The 20886-nt window shown below is 40.3% G+C and overlaps 1 protein-coding gene across 1 annotated transcript; it reads left to right on the top strand.

Moving 5' to 3' along the window:
• The first annotated feature begins 2460 nt into the window (after positions 1 to 2460).
• Positions 2461 to 20573, top strand: zranb1b (zinc finger, RAN-binding domain containing 1b). Its single transcript, XM_044213348.1, has 10 exons — positions 2461 to 2889; positions 4147 to 5213; positions 9647 to 9834; positions 11130 to 11283; positions 12204 to 12275; positions 14266 to 14464; positions 15467 to 15587; positions 16008 to 16137; positions 18261 to 18490; positions 18719 to 20573. Exons 2-10 carry the CDS (start codon positions 4241 to 4243, stop codon positions 18935 to 18937), a joined length of 2286 nt encoding a protein of 761 aa, XP_044069283.1. The 5' UTR covers positions 2461 to 2889; positions 4147 to 4240; the 3' UTR covers positions 18938 to 20573.
• Positions 20574 to 20886: the final 313 nt, after the last annotated feature.

Genomic DNA, 20886 nt, shown 5'->3' with positions numbered 1-20886 from the left:
CTGCTGCTGCAACAGAGAGCTACCACTAAAAACTGCACCTGTCTGTTCTTCTTCACATAGAAACCTGGCTGCTACTTCCACTTCACAGTGCTGGTTGTCTCCAATACTACTGACCGTGATCATATAACCACTTCAAGCTCACTTCTCACTGACTTGTTCTCTATTAAAGTCATAATAGAAGGCTTATATACCCCCTGTAGTGTGTGAATTGTAACCTTGGGAACAGAGAGAGTGATCACCTTCCTGTCTTGGCATAGTTGACAGCAGACCTCATGTATTCTGACCTGGTTGGGTCAATGTTACGTGTATGGACCTGGATAATGTGATGAAAACATCATGACCTTGCTTCAGTATACAGTGCCTTCCACTCAGGGCAGTTTCTATCTGCACACAGAACACATTCACAGATCTCTTTTGAGGGGTAAAATTATGTGTTGTGTTTGCAATAATCGACTTCCAGCTTTATTTTTATTAGTCCTGCAATTATATGCCTCCCTTTCCATAATGTGGTATTTTGTCTACCTAAAACAATCTTCACTGCTTCCTAAAGTTGTGTTCCCTTTTTACATTCACTGCTAAGTGGACCTGCATCTCATGGTTGCAGCTGTGACTTTGCTTGCTTTAATATTTGAAACTGGAATTATAACTGTAAAGTCAGAAGGAATCTGCTTAGTAACTTATACTTCCTGCAAGGCAGAGTTGGTATGATGAGCATGACTGGCATGCAGATGACTTTTAAACATCTGGCCCATTTGAAGACAAGTGAGTAACGAGGTGAGGATTGATTGGGTGCTGGATGTAGGACACCCTTCTTGCACGAACCCTTCAATTCTAGACACTGTTATATTCAGCATGGACAGACATTTGCACTGCACATGGAAGACTTCTAACAGTGATCAGCAAGGTTGCACTCAGTTTGGAAATAAAGACATTTTATGGTGGGAGAAGCTTTGCCTTGTGAACAAGCTCTACTTTATTTACACAGCCTGTTTGTATGTCATGTTTTTTGCCTTAGGGTCATTTAATTTGCCCTGATGTGTAATGCCAATGCATCACTTATCGGGAACTGGCACTCAAAAATGTTACTTAATAATCATGCAGAGTAACACAATCACACAATGTTAAAATAAATGACAAAATCAATTTTTAGGAGTATGGTTTCCTTTGAGTAGTGGAATATAATAAGGAAATATAAAATGAATGTATAGTAAACAAGGGAGGGGGCAGCATTTAAACAGCACTTACTGTATAAGCTTGTCTCAGTTGAGTGTTGTGGTATAAAGCAACAGTTCTCAATGTTGGTCCTCACTCTTAATCCTGGTCCTCAGTCCCTAGATGATTGCTTTTTAAGTCTTTCTTTCTAGCATCCCCAGGTGTAACCCTGATTTGTGGGCAAAAGTGAAAACCAGCAGGACTCTGGTGCTGAGGACCACTGGCATTAAGCGTGAGAGAAGTAACATTGTGAGGATCCTATACCTTTCAAGTTCCAACATAATACAAATATACTGTACTCTTACTGTATGGAGTGACCCTACCCTTCCTTCCCCGAGTGGGCCATTGCAACATCAACACCTCCCTGAAAGCACAAAGTCCAGTGCACAGTTTAGATATTCTCTGCTTTTATCTGGATATGTGTACTTGATGAAAGTAGACCAAGGACTTGCTTGGATGAGCAAAAAGAACATGGTTCTTAAACTGGGGGATAATAAATGAGACATGCATATGTGATATGATGTGCCTTTGTTTTCTTATTGCGATGAATGAAGTACCACTTTAAATGTGCAAGTGAGTTTTGTATGCTTTAAAATGTATACAATGTGTTTTGCAGGTTAATTACGGAGCATAAAACATTTTAAAATGACTGTACAATTACTACAAACTTAAAGCTTCTTCCAAAGACTCGTGCAAAACCATAACTAGTACATTTATTTTGGATGTGTATTTTTATGCGCCAGACCTACTGGTGCTTGTTTCAGTGACATCATATTGGAGTGGGACGGACTTTTCAGTAAACAAGACTTGCATTCATGCATACATTTTCCTCTGGTGAACAAATGACTTGGTAAAGTATTAATTATAGTGCAAATTAAATTTCGGCCTCGAAGTGCGTAGATGCCCGTCAACAATAATAATTCCGCGCTAAGAACTGTTGATCAAGCTGTTATGCATTACTGCAGACTGCTTGCTGCAGTATTTTTACGATGACATCATCCCCCTATTCCTTTTGAGGGGATACCACGTGGTTGCCTGTCAGAGATGCAACAAATTACGATGCACGAATTGAAAACAAACATGTTTTTACTGTAACTTGACCCATCGACAAAAAAGATCTCTAAACCAAATTGCCGTTGTTATTACTAACATTCGAGCCTGTTTTGCTTCCACGGAGCCTTTTAACAGATGGAATGAGAGACGTAGAATCTGATTGGTCAGTGGCAAAGGATACTCAAAAATCAACCAATCAGCTTGGTTGGCAGATTCAGGTGGTAAATCCTGACCCTGCCTCTGACTGTAACACGGCCCAGAGCCCTCTGCTCTCCCTCGTAGTTTATTTTTTAGCCCTGCATCGGTTGCTTCCCTTCCCTTGTGCCGCCATTAAAGCCCGTAAGCTTGGTGTTTGGATATCGGGAAAGGGGTAACAATGATTTAAAGTGTCAAAGCAGACGGCCGAGGGACGGGACTAGGGGGTGTTCTTGCTCCACGGTATGTATGGACATTCAACTGCCAACTACACGGCGCACCAAAGAAGTAAATATGCGGTTAGTGTCGGTCAAGTGAGAGAAGCCTGAGTTCGGATTGGGTTTCTCTGGTCTGGGGGGAAGCTCGGGGAAGCTCCATTTGTTTTGGCTGCAGTGGCAAACTGAGGAGTGTCAACACAGCAAAGCAAAGGTAAGGATTTCAACGTTAGACGAGCTTTTTGTAGAGTTAATAAGGGCCTCTCAAACGGTTACAGGCAGAGAGACAAAACATAATCCCGTAATGTTAGCGAGCAGCCAGCTAGCTTGGCTATAATTTCTGGCTGGCAACCAAACAAACGTAGCCTAGTTGTCAACTAAGATAACAAACAGCTAGCTGCGTTAGTTAGCTAGTTTGTTAGTTAAGTAACGTTAATGTTAGCTGTAAATGCACACGACACCAGTGGACTGCTCATTTGAATTAAACTCTGAACTTGTTTTTATGCACTAAACACTTTGCTAGTCACAAGTAAACAGGTTGAACGTTACTACCTCATTTGTTAAACATGGGCAAGGCTGCTGTGCGCATATTCATTTTTGTTAGCTTTGCCTACAAAACATACAGCTCTGGGGAATCGTATCTCTCAAATGTGTTGAATATCTCACTGTGTGTTGGTAAACTTGGAGGCGTGGTGTAACACAGTACAACCAACTCTTCTGCCTGAGCTACCTCAGCGAGGTAACGGTAACTTCTCGTATAAGCCTTTGCCTCGTAAATAATGTTCAGAATGTAACACGGGCAAACGAGTGGTTTGGATAATTCAGTTTCATATGTAGGTAAAAGGCTTTGGGGCTGGGGCACATTCAATTTCAGTGCATCAGTAAGTGTCTTAACCAGTCACGCGCCTCCCTGCTGGGTGTCTGGTTTCATATGTCCTTGTTTCTTGTTACCCAGCTCAGTTGTAGGGCACGTTTGCCTGGTGTATGTAACTTAATGTATGTGTTTAAAGCCAGTGTCAGGTTTTAATAGAAGCGCAGAGGTTCAGTGTTGCACTCCAGGCTGCAGCTTGGTCCTGGCACTTTGCTTTGTGGGTCTCTAAACATTGCTCTTTAGTGGCAGATCAAGAGCCTACAGCACTTTAGATTTGACAGTAAATGACCCAACGGCTGAGTGGCACACGTGGCTGTAATAAAGCATGCTTTGTCTAGGTTTTGTGTAACAGTGCATTATTGGAGAGATTTACCCCTGAAAACCTGGAAAGTTAAGCACCATATTTTGCCTTTTTGAATGCAGAAACATTTCTTTCAAGTGTATTGTTAATCCTTTTACCTTTCAGAAGTGGTTGCCTTTGAGTTATAAGATATTTTGGTTTGTCTTCTTTCATTATCTAGTGTAGTCAAATTCAGTATGTTTATTTAGTATAACATCAAAGCGTTTTGCTAAAATATCTTGTCTTTTTTTGTACCCTAGTGAACTGCTTGCTGTGTGATCTCCTTAAGAGTGGATCTGCCGAGCTGAGAACCCCTCTGAACGGCAGGAAGCCTCCCTCAGCGGCGGTGTGACGATGACCGAGCTGGTTGCCAAGTGGGCCTGTGAATACTGCACATACGAGAACTGGCCGTCAGCCATCAAGTGCACCATGTGCCGCGCTCAGAGGCCCAGTGGGGGTGCCATCATTACTGAGGAGCCCTTCAAGAGCAGCCCTGCTCTGGATGCCAGTCTGCACCAGTGGAACCCTGCAGGCCTCAGCAAAAGCCCATCTCAGGGGGGCTCCAGCTTACTTATTTGTCCAGACTCCAGTGCCCGACCACGTGTCCGCATTGTTGATGTACCTGAGACTAGTAGCAAGTGGTCGTGCCACATGTGCACCTACCTGAACTGGCCTCGGGCCATCCGTTGCACCCAGTGCCTGTGCCAGAGGCAACAGGCTCAACAACAACAACAGCATGGGCAACATGGAACCCATCAAGGACATACCCAGCATCCACGCAGCCCCACAGAGTCACCCCAGACCTCAGGCTCTGGATGCCACCCTGCTCCCCCAGCCACCACTACAGACCCCTGTGAGGAATATAATGACCGTAACAGGCTCAACACTCATGCACAGCACTGGACCTGCACTGCCTGCACTTACGAGAACTGGGCCAAGGCACTCAAGTGTGTGGTTTGCGACCACCCCAGGCTGAATAGTCTGCTAGCTGAACCCATCAAACTGGCATCAGAGCCTGAGAGCCAACAACCTTCCTCAAAACTTAATGAACAGGACAGGGACAACAGGAGGGGTGTTGTTGGGCATGTGGTTGGGCAAGGAGTAGGGAGTGTGGTAAGTGGGATGGGGGGTTGTAGTAGCAGCCAAAGAAGGTCACCCCCGACCTCAAAACGGGAGTCAGAGGTGAACATGGACTTTCAGAGGATTGAACTGGCGTCAGGGGCTGGGATTGGGAGTAAAGAGGAACTGGAGGTGGATTTCAAAAAACTGAAGCAGATTAAGAACAGGATGAGAAGGACTGATTGGCTGTTCCTCAATGCCTGTGTTGGTGAGTTTCAAGAATATATGATTTATTGAAGTATATTCAACTTGTTCTCCTTGTGTTTTGTTATGTTATGAGTTGGGCAATAAGTCAACTGAATGATGTAAGGCAGGCCAACAGAGAAATGGGTGGCTGTGAAAGGGGATTTCCCAGAATTTGTGTAAATGATTAATATGGGTTTACCATCTGTAAGGTAATTAGCTGCAATACAGTTTACATAGCCAAGTCCAGATGATTCTGATTTGCTTCCTACTGATGCTGATATATTGTATATGCTTAGAAATCCCCTGCATTCAGTTAGTGTAAAACTTCCCTACACAAACAGCAAGTGTACGGCCACCCACACCGTAGACTGGTGAATGTGGAGTGGGAGGGAGAGAGGATGAACATTTTAAGAACTAGTGATTGCTGTTTTTCCCTCTCTCACTCCATTATCTCACTCTTTCTCCTGTCTTCGCGATGGCTGTGTAGAATTTCTTATGCACACCCACTCAACCTCCAGTCTCTTTGAGAGACAATTCTTCTGTGTTCCTCTGACAGCACAAATTTGACAGCCACACATGTATTTTATATCCCAATAAAGCCCTTGTAGTGATTAATAGTTATACGGTTTTTCATGCTGCTACATTCTTAAAAGCAAAGGAACAATCCGGTCTGAATGCCAGAGAAACATCATTGTAGTTAGTTTGCTTCTGGTCCTACAGTGGGTATCTTATTACATGTGACATGGTGAATTCCCTCATGTCTGTGTGGCTTGTCCCCTTGGACTAAGTCTCGTCTGGTGAGAATCTCTGATGTGAGTGGGTGTGATTTCTTTTAGCATATTCAAGTGTTAACTCTCCTTATCTGACCGGAAATGTCAGGAAATGTAAATTCTCCATTGTCCCTTGAAGGAAATGAAATCCAAGTCCGAAATCACTCCCTATTTGCCACCAAATTCATTACTTGTACTTTGGAAAATTTTAGGTCTGCCATTAATGATTATTTTCATGAGCGATTTAATAAGTTGTTCTTGGGAAAAATACTCATTACAGTTTCCCAGAGTGCAAGCAGACATATGCACATCATTTGTTTTGTCTGAACAACGGTCCAAAACCCCAAAATATTCAGTTTACTGTCATAGAAAACAAAGACAAGCAGCAAATATTCATGTTTGAGGAGCTGCAACCAGAACATTTTTGACATTTTTGCTTGATAAATTACTTTAACAATTAATCGATTATTAAAATTGTTGCCTATAGACTAATGGATCCATATTTTGCACACTGCTTTTTGCCAATACACCCACAATGCAATGTTTCGCCTGTGCTCCTGAGATGACTGACATGCAAGTTACACTAATGGCTTACCACATCTGTCAGCTGTGACACAAGATGATGATGATTCACAAGTATTTGATATCTCAATTTAATTCTGACTATATAGCAAACTACCTAATCATGTAAGTGAGTGAGTGAATGACGTGTGACCCAGCTACAGTCTCAAAGGACATAGTGGGAGTGCATAGCCCAGTTGTATTGAGGAGAGGCAAATGAGTCTGTCCTGTGTTGCTGGGGAGGTTTGTCTATCAATTATGTATCTATAGACGTCAGTGTTTGTAAACTGTGGCCTCAAAGTTCTGATAGATGCTCTAGTTTCCGAAGGGACCTGCTGCACTAAAAATAGCATGACCCATACAAGAGAAGTCAAAAATAAATAGTGTGGATGACCCAACTCCCTAAACTTAACTGATGTTGCTTACATGTGTGGTTACACACGTGCAGGAAAAGCACTATTAATGCATTATTAATATCTCTGGTCCATTTGCTGTCTCAGTAAGAAATGTCAGTGAGCCAACACACAGAATACCAAGGAACTTGCATTTAAATTGAATGTTATTAATGACACTTGTCAAAATGTCTGATGTGAAAAATGGACTCTATTTTTCTTATTTTCTTAATGTGTTTTCCTGTAAATTGGGAAATCCCTGAAGATTGTTTGCCCTATGGGGGCTTCTGTAAAAACCTGTCTATCATGCAGTTTTCCTTGTTTCAGTAAGTTTCTAGATATGAGTGTCACTATCTTGAAACATGACAAAATTAGTCAAAATTAGGCAATTTTATTACCAAAATTTGTCTGCTATCCAAATCTTGGTACCACTATCCACATTATTGAAAGAAAAGAACATGCACTGTGTGGAGGAAAAAGACCAGCATCACTTTGCCTGATCCATTCTGTCTCATCAGTCTGTTGTTAAGTGTACGCCTCTTTGCATATTTTCGCCTTTTGTGTTCTCTAAAGGATCTGTGGGTACAGTACTGACTGCAGGGCTACGGGCACACCCACACTAATGGAGTGTTTTGTGGAAAGTGGTTGTGATCCCTCTCTATCAAACTGTGCTGCTATTGTGTAGTTTCTCTCCTCATCTCACAGTGCTAGCCAGCTCCACATGGCACAGCGAGTTCTTCCACCCACCACTCCATGTCTCTCTCGCTCTCGGTCTCACTCACACACAGATTTTGCAGCTGAGCATTGTGTGTGGTCCTTTGACATGAGAACAAAAGCTCAACAGTGTTTAATGCTGTCAAATGTACGAGAGAATACCACACAGGCATTAACTGTATGCTAGAAATGGAAAGAGAAAATTTGTGTATTCCAGCTATGTAGCACTGAAATTAATTCACACTTTAAGGTTTGATTTTGTTTTATTGTCATAATAACATACTTGTCCAAACAGTTTCTCCTTCAACAGCTTTATCTCATTGTGTTGCTGGTTTGATCACAATAACCGAGGTTGGCATTGTTGCTGAAACCTAAAACAGACAACTTTTCTTGTGTCTAACTGATAACTGATTATTCAACCATCCACATTTCATTCTTAGTCAACTTTTATTTGTGTGTGTACTATTGCTTTATTTTTGGAGTTGGACTAAAAATATCCCCATCCTCGAGCCTCTCAGGACAGTTCACTATTGTGCACGCACATCACCTCCACTTTTTTCACTCCTTCCTACATTAAAACACAGAATTAGACCAAAAATGGTTCATGGCTGAGCATCAAATGTGTAGTGTGTTCATGGACAAAAAAATTCAGAGTTGAACATCCAGGTAGTTCGTGTGTGTTTTTGAGGGGAAGGTTTTACTGATGGATCACTGTAATGATAACTTACTTAGCATAATAACTTCAAAGCAAAAGACCATAGACTGGGTAGACTGTAGTGTGTTTTCTGTGGCACACAATCAAGTATGTTTCTATAGTTTAACTGTCTTGGTAAATAAGTCAGTAGTTGGGTTTGTGTGCTAGTGGTTGACATAAATTGCTTCTGTCAGTTAGTAATATTTGCACTTTGTGCCAAAAAAGTAAAGAAAAGTAAACACCTGCATCTGTCTGATCAAACACGTCCTTCAACCCTCATGCTAAGATCTAAGACTGAAGATTAAGAAAAAATAACAGATCACAATGTAGCCCCCTATTGTCTTTTCCCCTTCACTTCAAAGTCAGTGAAGTCTCGAAGCTGTTACAGCTGCGACAGAGATAAAGCACATTCTGAGCCCTAATATTTTAGACTTTTTGGTTGAGCACAGAATGTCCTCTACACAAGGTTGTTCTGAAGATAAGTAATTTTTGTATCTGTTGTGCACAGTCATGATGTGATTTTTAACCACAGTGATCAACATGTTCACCAGTTTCTGATTTGATTTGTCATTTAAAGGGACAGTTCACCCCAAAATCAAAAATACATATTTTTCCTCTTACCTGTAGTGCTATTTATCCATCTAGATTGTTTTGGTGTCAGTTGCTGAGTTATCGGCCGTAAAGATGAAAATCCACAGAAAGAAAATTGTTCCTACATGAAACTGCTCACAACAAATCTGTGGATTTTTTTGAGTAATCGGGTCATGATTTCTGGAAAGAGACTTTGCTGTTGAGTTTTTCAAATGTATTTTTTGGCACTTTCAGCACCACAAGTCAAGTGCCATATAGTCCCATTATATTAAAAAAAGGCAGACATCTCTATGGCCGTTATCTACAAAACTCGGCAAATCACACTAAAACAATCTAGATGGATAAATAGCACTATAGGTAATATATACACACAAATATGTATTTTTGATTTTGGGGTGAACTGTCCCTTTCAATCTGCATGATACAGACAAAAACTTAAAAACTTTGTTTTACTTCTCAGATCCTTTGTTTTATATTAATCCTTATGTTGTCAATTCTGTGTTTGAAGGTCTCCATAAAAAGTAACACACTTTAAAAATGTGTAAATACATTTAAACTTCTAATTTAAATTCAAAATGTTCTCTTTGTGCAAACTGTACACTCCTAATTGGCTCTACTATGGTAAATGTCTTCTATTTAAAAGTATCAAAAGAAAAAATCTTCACTTTGAAACCATGTCTACATGGGCCATTTATAAATGTGACCTTTTCCCTTCTCCCCCTTTGTCTGAAAGGTGTTGTGGAAGGCGACCTGGCAGCTGTGGAGGCCTACAAGTCATCGGGAGGTGATATCGCACGACAACTAAAATCAGACGAGGTGCGCCTATTAAATCGGCCCTCAGCATTTGATGACGGCTTCACGCTAGTCCACCTCGCCATCCGCTTCCAGAGACAGGACATGCTGGCTGTGTTACTCACGGAGGTCAGTAGAGACAACCAATAGATTGTTACTCTTTCAGGAATCACCTGTGACAGGCTGATGGAGAGGTATCTTTTTGAATTCTGTTTACACTACGACCACACGCTAGACTCTACCACTTTAAACACTTACTACCTACTACTACACTCCAAAAGATATAACTTTCATAAAGGTAAAACAGAGTTCAAAAGATTGAGCATAATAATTGTGCAATTTACAAGTTTTACTGGAGAAAAAATTACATGAGCATAAAACATGCAGAGAACTTCCAACAAAGCATAACCCATTCTTGTTTTAGGAACAAACAAATGCCTATGTCAAGAAAAAAAGTAAAATTAGCTAAAGGATTTGAGCATATCTACATTGCCTTGTGTGATTCATATGTTAACTCTAACCTAAAAAATTAGGAGATCAAAAACTGGATTATAAAAATTGGAGGGTCTCCGGTGGAAATTATACCCTTGAATTATGGTGTGATTGCAGCTTGTTTTTGTGCCAGAGATGATGCAGCTTTTTCTTGTAAAGTCTCTTAATCTCAACATCCAATGAGATCAGCCAGGAGGAATCACAAGGGCGCAAAGAGTTTGTAGAGAGGAAAGGGACTGGGATTCAGCCACACACTCCTCACTCTGTGCTTGCAAACACAGTAATTGTAACTGGATTATTTTTAATGGTATCTCCAGAAAATTTCTCAACTTAAGAAATGTATTTAAACTGCAAGACAACTGAGATTGTCTCAAGTTCATCGCACTCATCACACATCATAATTTTGCTTCTTTCCCTCCTAATTCTTCTCTCTTTAGCCTTTCTTAGCAATTTTACACCCTGTTTCAGTTTCACTTGTAGAAAACATCTTAGGCTAAATATATATGCCCAATATAGATTATCCCTACAGAATTTCACTCATTCCACTCATGAACAGTTCCCTGACCTCTGGTAATGACTTATTTTATCATGTTATAAACGTGCTGTTGTCCAACCTCTATGTCTGCCACTACTGCCTTTTTATGCAGTATGTTTTAGACAAAGTGATTTCTTCACAGGTGATCTCTTTCTCTTGTACAAATAACACCTTTGATCAGATCTTAGATATCCACCTTATCAAAGTGACAAGTGACTCATTCGAGGTAGCTGAAGCCAGTCATTGATTGGTGCCCTTGAAAGCTGTTTCTGCATCAGTTAATTTTGTGATTACTTGTGAAATACTACCTTCTACAATTCTTAGAAAGGCTCTTGCTGAATTATCAGCCTCATATACTCTTTATTTAGATTATACTTCCTTCCCTGTATCTCTGCAGGTGTCCCAACAGGCAGTCAAGTGTATTCCAGCCATGGTGTGTCCTGAGCTAACGGAGCAGATCCGTCGTGAGGTAGCAGCTTCTCTTCACCAGCGCAAGGGAGACTTTACCTGCTATTTCCTCACTGACTTGGTGACCTTCACCCTGCCAGCAGGTCAGCACCTCATCAGAAAACAAACAAATATGACCAAAAACATAGGCTCTTTGGTGGAGGTAATCGGCTAAAAACAACTGTGCACTCACAATGTCATAACATGAATTCCAGAAGCTGTCAAATTGTGTATTTTCTTTTGTATAAGGGGAATTTAAAACTCTGTAGCTGAAGAAACATAGTCTAGCCATCCCCTCTGGCTTGCCAAGTGTGTGATAGAATGCTTGTTTTGTTTACTTGTGGCATATGAAATTGCTTGTTGTTTGGATGCTGAGAGGACATAATGCTACGGTTGTCTGTTTCCAACTGCCAGAAGATGGGGGCTACCTCTGGCTCACTGTCTGAGCATTGTTCTTACATACTGAGTATACCAGCCCGCCAACGATGCATGTCTCTCGTTCATGACAAAGCTATATTTAGCTTCTTTTTTTTTTGCCAATGTTTCTCTGTAAAATTGCATTCATACAATGCTATTTCATTGTGTGGAAAAACTATTATGGTTCAGTCTGTTGCTGGTAGCTAAGCTAAGGATTTTTGTTATGCAGAGTGTTCAGGACAATGCAGACCTTGGCTTCTGGCCACTATAGAAAGCCATTCTGTTCAGTTCCACAAAGTCAATGGATTCATTTATTTTAGCCAAAGAATAAGCTACTGTGTTGACAAGAGCTTTGAGCATGCAGTGAAAGCCAGTTGCCATTGTGGAAAGAACAAAACATGATGGCTTGAGTTGAAATGAGCCACGACAGAAAAAACTTCTAGTTGGCCTTATCAGTCATTTCAGTGTTAAAGTGTTAAAGCTAGTTTAAGTAGATAAATAATGCATTCATCAAATAAAATGTGAATACAAATAAGACTTGGCTCTAATAACCCCCTCTTTTAATTTCTGTCATTCAGTCCTCGTTTTGTTTTGTTTTTTGTTTCAGACATCGAGGACTTGCCTCCAGCAGTTCAGGAAAAACTGTTTGATGAGGTGCTGGACCGAGACGTACAAAAAGGTGAAATATTTACTCTGTGAACTTCATGACTTAGTGTTGCTGTAACACCTATCACATGCTGCGCTTGCATATAGATGCAATTGCTTTGAGGGAGAGAGAGAAACCAGATCCAAGATGACACTGATGGTCTGACGGCTTGGCAAACAGAGGGAACCCCCTCACAGACTGTATACTATAATGGGAATGCTGCCGAATACTGGCAGTGCTATAATACTTGTATTTTCCCTCTTGCCAACACAGTGTTTTGCGTGCCTGCTTGTCACTCTGCCAGGCGGTCTGTCTTTATCGTTTGTACCAATTGCATCTGCCCTAATCAGCCTAATTGAGTTTTAGGGGTCTCTGATCCCTACTGAATGCCCCACCCCCCACACACAAATAAAAACACACATTTCGAAGGCACCACTTTCCTGCAGCACTCTTTCTTTTGTGCCCTGCTTATTTATGTGTCCTGTGTAATCAGCCCATGTGTCAAATATTTTGCACTGCATTATATATGTGAACGTAAAACCTTGTCCCCTTTTTCAGGTGACGAGATTAAGACAAAGCCTGTCAACACTGCTTAAAACCCTTCACCAAATTTCTGGTGGTGCATGGTGTGTGTGCATTTGCAGGGGAAAAAAACCCAGGACAGGAAAAGTATCAATGGAGTGTAATGACAGAAAAGATCATTGCAAGAAGCTTTGTGTAGTTGCATCCAGAATAATTCAATTCTCTGATTTAAAGTGAACAGAAACATATTGATCTTGTTATGTTGTAAGTTTAAACTAAAAAAAAAAAAAACTCTGCTACTAAATCAGTTTCCACAGATAAAAAAAAAAGATAACTTGTAAATTTCAAACACATGGTCACAGTAAGAAAAGACTATGTGCTCTCCCACAACAGAGCCATTTGTCTCACTCCACCGCCAGTCCAAATGCTCCAACCCCCCAGAAATCTGTTAAAGTGGTTGCATCATATCATTAACAGGTTTCTCTTAAAGGGACTGTTCACCCCAAAGTCAAAAATACATATTTTTCCTCTTACCTGTAGTGTTATTTATCCATCTAGATTGTTTTGGTGTGAGTTGCCGCGTTTTGGTGTTATCGACCGTAGAGATGTCGGCATTTTTTTAATATAATGGGACTATATGGCACTCGGCTTGTGGTGCTGAAAGCGCCAAAAAATACATTTGAAAAACTCCACAGCAAAGTCTCTTTCCAGAAATCATGACCCTGTACTATAGGTAAGAGGAAAAACTGTGAGCTGTGAACTGTTCCTTTAACATATTAATGTAAATACATTTAAATATATCAGCACTGGTATAAGAATATGGTAGAAGGTTGAGTAGAAATCTGATAACTGACCATGTACACTCAGTTAAACTCCACAGTCAATTTCTGCTTCAGAGTATTCAGCCATCACAGACTTTCACTTGAATTTTAAAAACAATGTGCTGTTTTGTTTAATGTTGGGCTGTGATTGGCCAGTTGCATCACCATAACGCAAAACAGAAGAACAAATCAGACAGTGTTCTGTCTGTTCAGCTGCAAGCAGCAATGCAGCTTAAAGAGATTCACAAGGCAAAGCAGCATACTAAGTGTGACATTTTTATTATTAACCCAAAAACAACAGCAGTTGACACTTTGACTTGCATTTTGCATCTTGTTTCTGTTATAAATATTAACTCGCACAGTAAAGCGTATCTGCATACTGTATATCTTTTCTGGTTTCCTGTCATAACCTGGCTTTTCACAGTCATCTGGTTTTGTGGTTTACATGCAGACCCATAAAGACATCATAATGTCAAATCTATTTTGACTGGTGTGAGTAGTCATTAACAATCTCGCAAACAGTCCTTTCAAATGCCATCACCTGTCTTGCAACTTGCTCTAACAAAAAACACTGTTGCATTTCTTAGCACAGTGTGTTCTCTTTTAGGTCAAATAGTTAGTACCACTGAAAGGTTTTGCAGAGAGAAACAGCACTCAACTTTTGCTCCCCTCTTGTTCAGAACTCGAGGAGGAGTCTCCCATCATCAACTGGTCCCTGGAGCTCGGGACTAGGTTGGACAGTCGATTGTACGCTCTGTGGAACCGCACAGCAGGGGACTGTCTCCTCGACTCCGTGCTGCAGGCTACATGGGGTATCTATGACAAGGATTCAGTGCTCCGCAAGACCCTCCACGACAGCCTGCATGACTGTTCTCACTGGTGAGGCCTGCAGACCGGGACTAGGAGTGCAGATTACAGTGTGTTTATAGTCCTTTAAAACAAAACCTGTGAACAGCATGGCATTCTGATTTGCATCTAGTCTCAGGCATATTCAAACGTGTGTTTAGCAGACTGAATGACATAATGCACCACACATCAATAGTAGAAGGAGTACTGACAGGAATTTCAGCGAGTGCTGGTGAGTTGTTGATGAGTTGGTGAATGATTTTAATTAGCTGACACCTTTTAATTTGGGCAAAAAAGGTGAATATACTGCTTTTTTATTGTACATACACTACAAACGGAATAAACAGGTGTGTTTGTACACTAAATTCTTGACCATTGCAGCATTAGGTTCCAATAGCAAAACATCCACATCTCATCCATGTTTATTCTCATACTTTAAACATTTAGCCGACTGTTTTACAGAGAAATGTTTACAAAAAGTGAGCAGGTTGAGGTTTTAGTCAGAAACAGCTGAAACTTGATATTCAACAGTCTCAAGTTATATTTTGTTTTCCTTTAGCATTGCATGACTATGTTGGAAATTGGGACACATGGTTTAGATGTTGGGATACATATCCAGAATCCAAAGTTAGGATTGCCGGCTCATACAGAGATCTGAGACTTTGATCTGGAAATGAGAGAGATTAATAAACTCTCCCTCTTGTGTAAAGTTGGGATCACTGAAACAATTTAAGGCCTGAGGCTTATTCTACATGAATATAACAACCCAGTGTGACTCATGTCTATTTCTAATAAAGTGTGGGGTTTTCAGTGAGAAAATTACTATTTAGATATGATGAGTAATTGCCATCCAACCTAAGCCACAACAGAGGTGGTGGAATGTGGCATAGCAGTCATACACCTTTCTGCACAGAGAGGTCAGATAATATCAGAGACAAAACACTGTGTGTGTGTGTGTGTGTGTGTGTGTGTGTGTGTGTGTGTGTGTGTGTGTGTGTGTGTGTGTGTGTGTGTGTGTGTGTGTGTGTGCTGCAGGTTTTACACACGCTGGAAAGAGTGGGAGTCGTGGTATTCCCAGAGCTTCGGCCTGCATTTCTCACTCCGAGAGGAACAGTGGCAGGAAGACTGGGCTTTCATCCTTTCCCTAGCTAGTCAGGTACGTGCACATGAAAGCAAACACACACATTAATATGGAGGACAGGAACTTCATGTGCTTAAAATGTGACACACTAATGATATATGAATTATGCAGGGAGCTTTACTGCTCTCACCGCAGTATACTTAATCTGTAATGCCCTCTGAATGTGCATCCTGTCTGTCATCAGCACTTCTCTGTTTCTCACTGCTCTGCGTGACCTCGTAGACTAAGTATTTGGGTGGGTTGTTATTATATCTGTTATTATATCTGGGTGTGAAAGCACAGTAATTGTGTGTGTTTTTCATGTTTGAACACTTGGAGTGTGCTGGGTAACTTGGCAGAGGGAATGTACAGTATTCAAGAATCCTTGCTTTGTAGTTTCACCGACCCCGCCTTTCTAATAGTTTTTTCCCCTTTGTGTTGTGCTTTCTTTTACAGCCAGGATCCAGCTTGGAGCAGACCCACATTTTCGTTCTTGCACACATACTTCGTAGGCCTATTATCGTCTATGGAGTGAAGTATTACAAAAGTTTCCGTGGCGAAACACTCGGGTACACCCGTTTTCAAGGTGAAAAGTTGACCGTTTGAACTAATGTTGTTTTGGTCAAATATCATTAAATGTTGAGCGCAGCTCCAGTCCAGTGGGTGTAGAAGGACTAGACTTCCTTTGTGAAATAGCTCCAGCCTACATGTGTCTGCATAGCTTACATAGCTGACATAACTGTCCCTCTGATCTATCAGTAATTGCTATTTACAACATGTATCAGTTTAGCTTGTATTATTGAAGGGGTATTTTAGTGCTGTGTGACTCAAAATAACATAAACAACATAACAAAAACACCCCCGCCTGTCATAGGAGCGTATTTAGAAATGTATTGTAATGCTGTGAAGTGTTCCACACACACATCCAGACACGTGAACATATGTAAACCATCAGAACCCAGAGTCAAACACAGGAGAGTGGGGTGTACGTTTATGGCTAGCAGTAAAAACAGCCTGGATTCAGTTTGCCTGCTGAGTGATGCTGTACAGGGGATGATGAAAGTGCTCTGTAATGGCCAACTGCTTGTGGTAAAGTCTACCTGATGGATCGTGATTTACTGTTGCCAGGAGCCAATGTAAAACACACAAAAGAAGGCGTGCATATGGGTGCCTATAGGGGAGGGGAGCTCAGTTTGTGATGACCAAGTGAACCCAGTAAAAACACAGTGGTTACTGGGAGAGGAGTTAAACAAAGGATTTCCTATTGTGGTGTCAGTTACAGAGGTATTCATGAGGCGTGAGAGCTGCTTTGGAACTGAAGAAATATGAGACACGAATGGTTTTCTGCATTGTTTGGTGTATAACTGTAGCTAATAAATGCACTAAATGCATTTACTCTACTGTACTGTACTGAAGTACACTTTTGGGATACTTGTACTTTACTTGAGTAATTCCATTTTCTGCTACTTTATACTTCTACTCCACTACATTACAGATCTTTTTTTTTTTTTTTTTACTTTTTACTCGACAGCAATAGTTACTAGTTACTTTGCAGGTTAAGATTTTACATTCAAAACGTATGAACAGTTTATAAAATATGATGCATTGATACTGATTAATGCAACACTATATAAAATTGTTAAAATCAGCTCCACCTCAACCAACTACAACATTAAAATGCTTATATACATGTTTTTGCATCAGTGAAAATAATTCTATGATGTAACTGTGTCAGAGGTCATTCTGCTGCATAACGAGTACTTTTACTTTTGATACTATAAATACATTTTGTAGATAATACTTTTACCTGGTTAAGATTTTGAATGCAGGACTTTCACATGTAAGGAAGTATTTTTACATTGTGGTATTGCTACTTTTACTAACATAAAGGGTATGAATATTTGTTCCATCACTGGATATTTCTTATGACATTTCAAGACAAGATGGGGGAGGGGGAATAAAAGAGGACAGTTTTGGCCAAAAATGTGTTATATTCACATGATAGCCCATGATTCACTTCATTATCAAAAGAACGTGTATAAGAAGAAAGTTTTATTGAAGGGGACAAACAAAAATTTTAAATTTAAATTTTAAACTTTAAAAAAGTTTAAGTTTGGTCAAAAAGGCAGAAACAACATTAACATCTTTTTCCCTTGAGCAAAGCTGTATTGTAAACTGTATTGTATTACAAGCAATGCTCAAGTTGATTTTTGTTCTCTTTGAGTTTACGCTTCACTGTAAAAGCACCAAAACCTCTGAAGACCAAGGAGAGAGCCCTGAATCTGGTCAGAACAAATGCAAAAACAATGTTTCTTAAGTGGTAATTAACACTAATTACGCTAATATTAATCATGCCACTTTGAGAAGGATGAACCAAGATCAGATTTTTAGACCATAAGGTGATGTCACACTTGCTATAACTATACAATTTCTTATTATTTGTCCAATACATACATACATGTAATTACTGTATGTATTTAAGCACTAGACTGTGTAATAACAACAACTGTAAAAATGGCTTTAAAAAACAATGTGCTGTACAACAAAGATAATCACAAACCGTATAATGAACTGAATGTAAATCAACAGTGGCCATCTCTTACCTTTAACCCCTCTGCTTTTTAAATTTCGATTTTCATAAAGACATAATGTATTTCTTGGAAACGATTAAAACTGATTCTTTTTGGCTACTTCCTCCTCTCTCTCTAGGTGTGTACTTGCCCCTTTTGTGGGAGCAGAGCTTCTGCTGGAAGAGCCCGATTGCTCTTGGATACACGCGAGGCCACTTCTCAGCACTGGTTGCCATGGAGAACGACGGCTTCGACAATCGTGGCGCGGGCGCCAACCTCAACACAGACGATGACGTGACTGTCACGTTCCTGCCGCTGGTCGACAGCGAGAGGAAGCTGCTTCACATTCACTTCCTCTCAGCGCAGGAAGTAAGCACCTCCCCTGCTGTGTCTATAGATTTCTTGTTTGTCCTTTTTAGCTAATGATTGATGTTTGTTTTTTTTGTTATGGGCACGAAACCTGTTTACTTGCAAGCTTTGTGCAAAAGGTTTCTCTCCTTTGTGTCAACACTAGTTTAAGAGCAGGAGTATAAGATATCCTGATTTTAGTGATACAGCTCCCTCTGACGGCCATATTTGTTTCCCCCTGTCCTTCAGATGGGCAATGAAGAGCAACAGGAAAAGCTGTTGCGGGAGTGGTTGGACTGCTGTGTGACGGAGGGTGGGGTTCTGGTGGCTCTTCAGAAAAGCTCCCGGCGCCGCAACCACCCGCTCGTCACCCAGATGGTGGAGAAGTGGCTGGATGGCTATCGGCAGATACGCCCCTGCACCTCTTTGTCTGACGGCGAAGAGGAGGAAGACGACGAGGACGAGTGACAAAACTAAAGTGGGGGGAGGCGGCCTGCGGGGGGGGGCAGGACTCCTCCCCTACTCTCTCTTACAGTTTGTCTTTATTTTTGCTATCCTGATACGGACAAACTGTGAAAGCCTTCCGGAGAAGACAGGGAACCACAAGCCCCCACCCACCTTCCACCACTGACGGAAGACACTGCTACTCTAGCACACGCAGGCACTCGGACATACACTTAAAACACATTCAACACTTTACCCGGACAAACCTGAGACTGACAAACTCCACTGCTGCCAAACACAGATGTGGGGAGAAAATAAAGGTTTACGAATGCAAATGACCTTTTGATTTGTTTTGATTTTCAAATATAAAGGAAAAAAGGAATCTTTATCCATAGATGTAAATGCATGTGGTTGTTTAAAAAAAAAAAAAAGAAGAGTATAAGGAAATATACCAGCATTGATTTCAAATCAACACTTTATATCCGTTCAGTATGGGCACTGACAAAAGCACACTTCCAAATTGATCTTTTTGATGTTTTTTCCAGTTGTAAAAGAGTTGGCTTTAGCATTTTGTTTTTGAATGGGCAGGGACAAAGCCAATAAATATTATCTTTAGACAACCAGAGATTGTGTAATAATTAATTACTTTAATCCTTATGACTAAGCACTGCACATTTATTAAAACATTTCTATATAAATACAGTATCATTGCTTGAATTAAGGTCATATATGAAGCTCTTGAAAAGGGAGATGTTCCCTTTACAAGTCAAATCTACACTCATTAAGAATTAGCACACATACATTCATGTTGGATCTTTGGTTTACCTTTTTTCAGACTGACTGAGCTGAGAAGTTGTTTGTGTGTGTGTGTGTGTGTGTGTGTGTGGTTTTTCTTCTCTGAACTTTACATATTTATTGTTTGGAAACATTTGAGCTAATGAGAGCTTTCTGTATATTTTTTCTCCTTTTTGTGGTTTTGTTAATTATTCTCTCAATCTTGATGAAGACACGTTGCACAGAAACACTGTTGCTGTGAGGAAAGAACCAATCATGACCATCAGTAAAAAGTTTACTTATGTTGTTGCGTGCAATTTAGTACCTCATCTGGATTCCTAAAATCTGGTGCTTCTTGGGGCGTGGGATGTGAGACACATTCAGTGTCGACATAAACCCAGAGTCATACTTCTCTCATCATTGTTTCCTACTTCCTCTTTGTCCTTTTTTCCTTATAGCATTTGTTGTCAAGGTCACCCTCATGGTACACATCAGTTCACCTCCTCTGTAAAGCCTGTTTTGTTATCAATATGTGAAACCATCTTTAAGTTTTTGATTGAGGTCGTTGTGAGAGAATGCAACATATAAAACCAAAGCTGACAGAAGAAAACGAAAAAAAAACACGAGTTGTTACTTTTTTTTTGCTGTGAATGTTTGCATTTTGTTTTTCCTTGCCATTGTGTACTGTAACCTCTTTCGTGTTTCATTCATGTCATACACGCTTTGAGCATCACCTGTATGTTGCTTTGTATTTATGCAATAGTTGCAGTTGTGACTATGATGGTTTGTGGATTTAGGCCTCATTTCACTATACAGAGTGTAACGCAAAGAACAGGCAAATAAGGAAAAAAAAATAAAGGAAAACCTTTTTGAATGTCCAACTAAACTGTTTCCTGTCTGATATTCTTAGCTATCAATTCTGTTGTTTCATGTATCAGTTAATGCTGTGGTTTCACATCTTTTTTTTTCAGGTTAGAAACACTTATGTCACTAGATTTGTGTTTTTAAATATGACTCTCACAGTAAGTAAATTATTCATAAAGTTTCTGAAGCTCTTCCAAAACATGTTTCTGTAGCACCCTCTAGTGGATATAAAATTTGTGACACTTTTTACTACAAGCAGGTCAATTGAAGGTCATGAAGTAACCCTATTTAGTATATGTAAGCAGTATATAAACAATTAATGAGTGGTTTATAAT

Source organism: Siniperca chuatsi, linkage group LG11 (genome assembly GCF_020085105.1).
Source record: "Siniperca chuatsi isolate FFG_IHB_CAS linkage group LG11, ASM2008510v1, whole genome shotgun sequence".
In the NCBI taxonomy this organism is placed as follows: Eukaryota; Metazoa; Chordata; class Actinopteri; order Centrarchiformes; family Sinipercidae; genus Siniperca; species Siniperca chuatsi.
The sequence above is the reverse complement of the archived record's forward strand: the minus strand, read 5'-3'. Positions and strand labels throughout refer to the sequence as shown.